This window comes from Heloderma suspectum, chromosome 2 (genome assembly GCF_057233095.1).
Source record: "Heloderma suspectum isolate Gila_16-S chromosome 2, 16-S_ref, whole genome shotgun sequence".
Taxonomy (NCBI): Eukaryota; Metazoa; Chordata; class Lepidosauria; order Squamata; family Helodermatidae; genus Heloderma; species Heloderma suspectum.
In genome coordinates this window covers 116,325,459-116,335,221 of record NC_139459.1, presented here as the reverse complement: position 1 = coordinate 116,335,221, position 9,763 = coordinate 116,325,459, and the positions used below count along the sequence as shown (strand labels likewise).

Genomic DNA, 9,763 nt, shown 5'->3' with positions numbered 1-9,763 from the left:
CATCTTCTTTCTCCCCAGGGAAGAAGAAGTTGGCAGCATGAGCTATCTGGCAGCTTCTCTTGGCTTCAACTCAGCCTTCACACCTTCTGGAAAAATTTAACTGTACAGGCAGCCAGCCTGGGCTGAAGAATAAATGAGGTGGACAGTAGCATTTTCCTGCATCATTTTAATGCAAGCCCTTGTACCCAGTTCTGAAAGCGGTGCCACCAGCCACTTTACCAATTTGAAGGCAGAGTGCCTGCTTGCCATGGAGAAAAAGGACCCAATGTATCACAGTAGATGACAAAGTCTTCTCTTATTTTATTTGGAAAGCAGAAGCAAAATCTGGCAGGCAGGACATTAGACTGGGTTTCAGGACACTGTTCAACTAGTCCTTTGTGAAATTATCTGCTTCATCTGTAAAAGGGCTTTACAGTAGAACAGGCAAAGCCTGAAAATGCTGGATCTTGTTTAAGCAATCTAGGAAAGCAAAGACTCTTGCACTGCAGTTGCTTCATAGATGCAACAGATTTCGCTGTTGTGACTGCAGCTCTTTGCTCCTATCACTTATGTCAGGGGCCAGGGCTTGCTGTGGAACTCTGGAGGCGGATTCACCCGGATGAGAGGCGCTGACCATGGTACTTTTAAGTACACTGTCAATTTAACCTAGAGTGGCAAATGGGGGAGGCAGAGAAGAGCTCTTAAATTAAAATTATGTAAGTGCTCTTTTATTTGCAACGAACTCATTCTAATTGGAAGGCAAAATCCCTGTCACTCTCTTGAGGCTATTTATTCAGGATCATGTAATGTCTAAATATGCACATAATTTGCATACCAAGATTGCCCTTGCTGAAGTTGACTGACACTAGTTAATGTCCTAAGATTAACAAAACACTAGGCTGAACTAGTTTTGAGAGATCAAGTTTATTACGCTTGTTCAAGCGGCTTTGCACAAGTTGCACACCCATGTAGGTGAACTAGGCTGAAACAAATGCATGCACCTCCTGTATGGATAAAATGCTGAACGAAGGATGACTGTTGTCATTGCCAGCAGTTTCAATGGGAGCAAAAATGTTCATCCCAGCTCTTGATAAGTTTCATTTTTAATGTCTTAAAAAGAATCCTTTCTGTTTTGTTGTTAAACTGTAATGAGTTCAAGTGGCCACAAGATGGTGATCACTGGCTTTAGATCCTAATTCAGTTAAAGAAAGTAAAATCAACACTGAGTTGGCCTTGTTGGAAGGGCAGGAGTGGGTGGGATCCAAGCACATGTTTATTAAATAAATGTGCGATGCAATAATATATATGTCTACTCAGAAGTAAGTCCAACTGAATTCAATGAGGCTTACTCACAAGTAAATGGGCATAGGACTGGAGTCTTAATTAAGTACCAAGGCTATGCTTCAGGACAAAATCCCCAAATTAATAAACTTTTTAAACTGGGCCAAAAATGTAAAATGAAAGGTACTGATTGATTTAGCCACAGGTTCCACATAAACAGAAAGTTTATGGGGAATGTCCAGAGGCAGGCCACCTTCTGGACATGCTCCACTTTCAAGACAGACAACTCTCCGCTGCAAACTGAGGCCTGACTTTTAGTAGATGACAGCATAGTAGCTGTTCTGCATGTGGTAACTGCTATGTATGAAACCTTGCCCCAGAATCTGTCTGCAAATGATTTCACTGGGAAAAAATGAACTTTGTTTTTGCTTTTACATCAACACTGCCAATTCAAATCCCACAAATGTTTTCACACATGTGGGAGTACAACTTTCTGCTGAAATATAAGAAAACTCAAGGCTGTCTCAAGTCTCCAGTGTAATTACTTTTAAGTTTTCCAATAGCCAGAAAAGATGGGAATGTAAGCAAGCTACCTGAATAAAGTATTCCACCAACTGTCTTTGGCGAGCTCACAAGAGGCACAAAAGATTATCAAGAGGGTGTCAAGGAAAATGTTTTTCTGACTTTTGTCAAAGACGTGGATCATGTTACATGAACTACCAGGGGCTCAGAGAATTGGGTTCAAACTACACGTTACTTTAAAGATGTACCTAGCTGCTATGTTTTTTTTTTTCTTTTACTCTAAAGTAAGCACGGGGAATCTGATATGGACTAGGAGCGTATTGTGGAGAATGGGGGGGGCTTTAACCTCTGCCCCTGCTGCAGTCCTAATCTGGATCAGGACCCCTGTGCCTGAAATTTACATCACCAAAAAGTGATCCGTTAACAGTTCTGCTAGCGTATGGGGGAGGGCAAAAATTCACCCTCTAATGGTAGCCCCTAACATCTTTCAGAAGGCTGGTCTGGAGGGCCCCCTCTGACTTTGGGTGGAGGCTTTTTGGAGGCAGGGGATGCTGCTTGAAGGGAGAGCTTATAAACCTCTATGTATGAACTAAGAGCCACGCACATTGGTTTAGATTCTGGCCATTATCCTATCAATCCATTTATTTATTACAAATATGCCTCGTTTGTTCTCCAAGGAATTCTGAATAGATTACATAGGGTTTCCATCCAGGCTGCTTCACAGGGCCAGACATGCTGAATTTCAGAATTAAAACCCCATCATGTGCCTTTGGGCTATTCTATAGTAACATATAAATGGCATTCAGTACATTGACTGTATTCAAGACATAACGTTAAACTATGGTTTAGTATCACATGAACGATTCTTGGGATCATCAGCTTTCCCCATCCCTCTTCTCTGGCACAGCCGTAAGGAAGACATCAGAAGCTTTCACTTGTTTTTAAAAGTGACCAGTTTAGTGTTATGCCCAACCCAGACAAACTGTAGCTACTCATAAATACAGTTTACTGAAACAAGCCAACTTCAAACCATGGTTTATGAAGTTGGCCTGTTTCAATAAGCATTGGTTTAGAGTTCAGATGTAACACTAAACTACAGTTAACTGAAAACAGAAGTTAAAGCTGCATCACAGGAGAGGGAGGAGCATGAGCCTAAGGTGACATTCACATGTCACTAAAGCATCGTGAGTTACATCTGAAACAGGCCATTGTTTCATTTTTCCATGAATGGGACACAAGGCCCTAAGCCTAAAAAGAGTACTTATGCACCAAATTCCTTATCAATTTTGTTAGAACAGTTGAAATTGACAGCATCCAGCTGCCCCAAATATCATATATTTAAGATCCATTTTGAAATAAAGTCTCTATTCCCCCATTTCAAACATCAGGATGCTAAGTAAAAAAAAAAAAATCAAACTTCTTGAAAGAGACAAAAGGGAGTTCAATAATCATGATTTATTGAGGTTCTTCTGCATTCCAACTTGGATTTCGACTCACAACCTCGTAAATGTCACTTTCCAGAAAAAGTATGAAAATGGAATATATGTATAAAAAGGTCATATTTACAACCAGTGCTAGTTCTAATGAGCTCTTCTCTGCTGATATTCTGGAATGTTCTCAGCTTTGAAATTGTTTCATGTCAAAACAAAGAATCGCATTAAAACCTTTTTTCCCCAAAATATACAGGATTAGAAACTACTTATTTGCTTTATTAGCAAATGGTCCCTTTGAGACTTGATGGTACCACTTGAATATACCACAAGAAGTTCTACAAAAATGAAGATTTGATCAAGATACTATTTGTTTTCATCATTTAACCTGCTGTAAATCTTGCCACATACAACCGTGTCTTTATTGGGGAAATAAGACGCATCGTTGATTACTTCTGAAAAAGAATAGTCCATAGCTGGGTGGAAAGGCAAAGCAGGAAACAGCCCAGTCCTTAAGTAGGGTGACATCAGTCCAGGTAAGGCTCTTCTTGGAGGGGAGTATGCCACTCTCAGGGGTCTGATTCCCAGTCTAGGGCTTAGACCATAAAAATTCACCTCACTTCCCAAAGAAGCTGGACTGGTTTGAAGAGGGGAAAATGCTGATTTATTGCCAAGTGCTCCGACATCTACTCCTAAGAGGCTAAAATTAGAGGATCGCTGGAAGGCACTGCACTCTGGAAAGGGTGAGATTGGAAGCTCGCCGAAATCTTGCTTGTGTTCATTCACATTCAACATCTGCTCTATAGCTTGGACTATATCTCCTCTGCAGAACTGCAGAACTCTTTCTAATCTACTCTGTTTGTGATTTGGAAAGACCTTGGTAAGAATATCAAGTGGATCTCTGCGCCTGGAAGCACCAGCAGCAGGCGAAGGAGGAACGCTAGTACCGGAGGTCAAGTCCTTCGGACATTCACTTTCATTTCCTGATTCCATGTCTGATGAAGACAGAGATGCTGAACTGTCAGTTCCTTCTAAAGACTCATCAGGACCTGAAGGCTGAACGGTCATTTCTTTACCTAAACTCTGTATGCCAGATGGCTTCTCTATATGGCCTCCATTAGCTTCAAGAGCAGACCTCACAGAGAGTGTATGTAAATGGGCTGTAGAACTGCCTGGTTCATTGCAGCAGAAGTCATACTTCTGAATCTTCTCTTCTGGAAAAGGAATTAAACATGTAGTCAAATACTCATGAGCTCATAAGGCGCATCCAGTATTTACCTCTCTCACACACACACACGCTCTTGTCTCACACACAGGGCTTCTGCATTCATAGACGTGAATAATATTGTGCATTTTCTTTTCTGAACATAAGAACGTAAGAAGAGCCACGCTGGATCAGACCAAGGGCCCATCTAGTCCCGCGTTCTGTCTGCTCTAATTCCACAACTATCTCTTTTGCATTCATAGTCTGCATGCAGTTTGAAACACTCTTATTCATGAGTCAATACTATTGGTTCACTTCTTAAATTTTCTAAAAGTACAGCCAGATTTATGTCCACTTCGCAAACAATGGTTTTCCCATACACACATAGTTACCATCTATGTGTCCAGCACATATGCAATCATATTCAGTAAGTAAACACATCTATTTTGCACATCTGATGAAACACCCAAGCAGGGTTCCCTACTCATACAGGTGGTGAAACAGACCTGTGCAGTTACCACGTGTGACCATATAAAATTGGAAACATACAATATCCTACATGAAAGTGATATCCACATAGGAAATTCATCATATGTGAGGCGACTCATACGTTTTATCAAATTTCCAAAACTATATCAGGGATAAAAAGGTTATAACCAACCTTGCAAATATGCACATACAATTTTTCATCACCCATATATATATATATATATATATATATATATATACACACACACACATATACATAATAAAACCAACTACTAGCCCACCTTGTGCACCCACCCTGTTCCCCTGCCTCCACAGATCTCATTTAGCACAAGTTCCTGGGAACCTCACCTGCATAAATGCCACTGCAATGAATGAGAGCTGCAAAAGAGGCCAACAGTGCTCCCATTTCATTATAATGGGACTTCTGAAGACAACTTCCTGGAGGTTTGTAAGGTGAACTCCTATACATGCTACCCTAGTAACAAGTCCCACTGAACTTAATAGGACTTACTTCAGAGTAGACATACATAGGGTTGCACTGTTAGTCAATACAACTGCCTCTATGAAAGACAGTCGGTAAATCCAATTTACTTGGCCTAGAACAAACAGAACTAGTATGTTCAATCTCAAAGGCATATATATTCAGTGTCAGTCTTTACAACACTGATAGGATACAGAAACTTCATTATGGATGTGTTCCAACTGTGTCCCCATATCTCATCTGGCAACACTACAGAACCTAATAATGTCATCCCCAACATCAGGGATTCATACACCTGCCAATCTTCCAAACTGATACATGCCATCCATTTCCAACTGCATTCTACATAGGCCAAGCGGGCCAGTTTCTACGCAAAAGAATAAATGGACACCACTCTGACATCAGATATGACAATATTCAAAAACCAGTGGGGGGATACTTCAATCTCCCTGAACACTCTGTCAGTGACGTTCAGATGGCCATTCTTGAACAAAGGAACTCCAACTGCAAATTTTAATGTGAAACTGCTAAAGTACAATTTATCAAAAGATTAAACTCCATCTTCTTTGGCTTTTTATCACACTACATGGGTGAATCAGCTCACCAAAGCAGGGATGTCTGGGATCACCCAACAACTGTTTTGTGAACAGCCATTCTTAAGGTATCATTGCCTGTGCTTTCTGCATTTCAATTCCCTCTCACCTCAATGTTTACAAGTCCCACCTTTAAACATGTCTGTGTATATCCGCCAATTGAGGATACACTTAATCCATCTGATGAAGTGGACTATGTCCATGAAAGCTTATGCCATAATAAATTTGTTAGCCTTTAAGGTGCCACAAGTCTCTGTTGTTTTGCTGCCAGAGAATAGCACAACTACCCCTCTGGACATAATTTTCAGTAACACTACATACTACACTAGGCGTCATTACTTTCATTAGATGATAGGCTAATGACTTAACCAACTCACAACATCTTCAATATAGCATGCTAACGATAGAGGTATGAACTTGAGCACGCTCTGGGAGAGAGCGGAGGACAGGAAGGCCTGGTGTGCTATGGTCCGTGGGGTCACAAAGAGTCGGACACAACTTAACGACTTAACAAGGATAGAGGTAAAAGGCTGTAATCTTAAACATGCACATATGTGCCACTGAAACTTGCTTCTGTATAGATGGGTCTGAGATGGAAGAAGAGCTTAGAAATGCTGATACTATTATTTAAATTAGTATGCTGATTTAAATAATAGTATGAGCTGTTCAGCATACTCCAGGCCTGCAAGACAGCTTGTGGTCTTTTCATAATATCAAGCATTATTCCAATGCAATCACTACATAAAACAACTGGTCTGTGTGCATTCCATCCACAATTTGTTCTCAATCCCAGGAGCAGTCACTCATAATCTCTGAAACTGTAATTGTCACAGGACAGGCAAAACTCCACAATGCTATCACATCAAGGATATTCTAATACAGCTATTCCTAGTTCCTAATGTTCTTTCTCACGTAATATCCCAAGTCACGATTCTGCAGACGTTTCTTCTGTTAACATTCAAAATACCCAATAATAATGCCTTGACTGTGATTTGTGTTTCAGTACCATCTATAAATACACTCGCAGAAAACGCACGCACACTCGGTGTGATTTTTTGACATATCTTAACTTTTAAATGGGGAAAAATGTGGTTCAATTAGACAGGCTCACAGTTAGCTATCGTCATTCTCCACATGCTCAGCCAGCGAGCAATACTGTACATGGTCAGAGGCACCATCACCATTATCAAGAACTTCACTCCAGCCTGCCGCGCTGAAAACAGATTTAGGCCGCAATCCTATGCATGCTTAGCCAGAAAAGAAGTCCTGCAACTCCCAGCATGGCTGGCTGGCGAAGGGTGCGAGTTGTAGATACGTTTTTCTGTCGACACACGTGTAGTATTGCCCCCTTAAAAGCTTAACCCCACACAGAGCTCTGGCTCAAATTACGTGCGCCTTCGTGGTCTTTCTGGGGCCGGGAAGGGGCTGCCCCTTGTCTCTCCTCAGCCATCCCCCGCTCCCCGCGCCAAAGTTCTTTCCCTCTCGGCAGTCCCACCTCTCCGCCTGTGCTGGAACTCCGGGCGGCAGCTCTCGTAGGCGGCTTGGCCTCCTGCGCCGGTGCCGCCCGCCGCCAGGTTCAGCGCCGTCTCTCCGCTCGGGCTCGGCTGCGGCGGCTGCCGGGGGCTCCCCCTGGCCTCGCTCTCCTCCTGCGCCTGCTGCCTGCGCAGCGCCACCTGGGCGGCCATGACGCGCTGCCGCTCGGCGATGAGCGCGCACTTGGCGCACGCACAGTCCCGCCAGCGGCAGAAGCGCTTGTGACCCTTCAGCGCCGACACCACGCCGTGGTTGCGGCAGCGGGCGCACTTCGGCGTGCGCGGGCAACCCACGCCGCGCTCCAGCCCCGCCGCCGCTTGCGAGTAGCGGCCTGCGCTGCTGCCTGCGGGGGCGGAGGCGGCCGCCGCCGCGGCAGCAGCAGCCGCGGCGCGCATGAAGAGGCTGGGCGGGCGGAGGAAGGAGGGCGGCATGGGGACCCCCGACGGCGCCGGCGAAGGGGGCGCTCTGGGCGACGAAGCGGCCGCTCCCGGCGGCGGCAGAAGAGGCGAGCGCCCCGTCGCCATGGCTCCGCGCGCGGGGGCAGAGAAGAGGCTGCCCCGCGGCTCTCGGGACGCGTCTGAGGCGGGCGGGCGGGACGCTCCGCGAGTCTAAACTGCTCGACCGCTTGTTCCCCCTACCCCGAGCGGGCGGGGCCGCCGAGGTAGCCGCCCCCTCGCGAACGGGGAACCGCCCTCAAAGAAGGAGCGCGCGCTCGGGCAAGTTGAGGGGCGAGGGAGCGGGTCGCCGAAGTGATTGTCAGCGTTTCTTAAACTTTATGGACTTGGCAGACGGTCCCGTTACCGACTCATCGCCAACCTATTGCATGCCGGGTGAGCCCACGCATGCCCTTGCTGTAAAGTAGGAGTGGGCACGCGTGCGCACACGTACGGTCCTCACGTGCGTATGCACATGGAGTCCCCGTGTGCGTGCGTGCGTGCGTGCACACACACACACACGGAGTCCCCATGTTCCTAAAGCAGAAACTTATAGATTCCCAGAATGTCTTATTTATTTATTTATTTATTTATTTCATTTCTATACCACCCAATAGCCGAAGCTCTCTGGGCGGTTCACAAAAACTAAAACCAAACAACACACAATAAAACAATTTAAAATATATAGAACATTAAAACCACAATATAACAATACAACCACAATAAAACCTAGCAGCAGTGCAGGAGTTTAAAATACAGATTTAAAACAGCAAAGATAAAAATTTAGAAAGCTAAAATGCCTGGGAAAGCTAAAATGCCTGGGAACTTAACTGCTAGGGCATATCTACTCTGTGTTAACAAATACATAAGTGATTCTGACACAGGGAGCATCACAGAGGATTTCCCTTCTCTCTCCCCCCACCCCGAAATCTGGACCCCAGTGGCTACTTGAAAGAAAAGCACCGTTCATAAGCTTGCCCCTCAAAAACACTGAGCCCCTTCTGGGTGACCATCAGGTATTTTTTCTGGTGCGCTGCTATGGATCCTGAGGATGCACAAATGCACAAATCAATACAGCCAAAGGTAAGGGGAGGGGAGGGGGACAACAAAAGAAGCATCTGCCCAGATGGATATAGTCTCAAACACATTTGAAGGAAATTCAAGGGGGATATTCTGTAAAAACAAATACAAAATAATACACTCTATAAAGACAACACCTAATAATAAACTGTACCAAGCAAATACTATAATATCTAGCCATAATATTCACAGTACATCTAGCTTGGACATTCAACATTTAAATAATATTTAATCATTATAACGAACTATATCCCAAAATACAGAACCTTAACAGTCTCAGTACTCACAATACCACAGTCATAGGAAAAAGATTACTTAGAAAAAAACACAAGTACATAAGAGGAGCCATGCCGGATCAGACCAAGGGTCCATCTAGTCCAGCATTCTGTTCACACGGTGGCCAACCAGCTGCCCATGGGAAACCCACAAGTAGGACATGAGTGCAATAGCACTCTCCTGCCCACGTTTCCCAGCAACTGGTATTCAGAGGCATGCAGCCTTCGATACTGGATGTAGGTAGCATATAGCCAGGGCCGCGGTGGCTTAGTGGTTAAGATGCTGAACTGCAGACTGGAAGGTCGGCAGGACAGCAGTTCGAGCGTGACGGAGTGAGCTCCCATCTTCAGTCCCAGCTCCTGCCAACCTAGCAGTTTGAAAGCAAGAAATTGCAAGTAGATAAACAGGTACCGCCTCGGCAGGAAAGGTAACAGCGTTCCGTGCACCTCGGTGTTCAGTCA

At 44.6% G+C, this 9,763-nt stretch overlaps 1 protein-coding gene across 1 annotated transcript; it reads right to left on the bottom strand.

Moving 5' to 3' along the window:
* Positions 1-2,064: 2,064 nt before the first annotated feature.
* Positions 2,065-8,184, bottom strand: DMRTA1 (DMRT like family A1). Its single transcript, XM_084832141.1, has 2 exons — positions 7,475-8,184; positions 2,065-4,426 (listed from the first exon to the last, which is right to left on the bottom strand). Exons 1-2 carry the CDS (start codon positions 8,034-8,036, stop codon positions 3,579-3,581), a joined length of 1,410 nt encoding a protein of 469 aa, XP_084688267.1. The 5' UTR covers positions 8,037-8,184; the 3' UTR covers positions 2,065-3,578.
* Between the last annotated feature and the right edge of the window lie 1,579 nt (positions 8,185-9,763).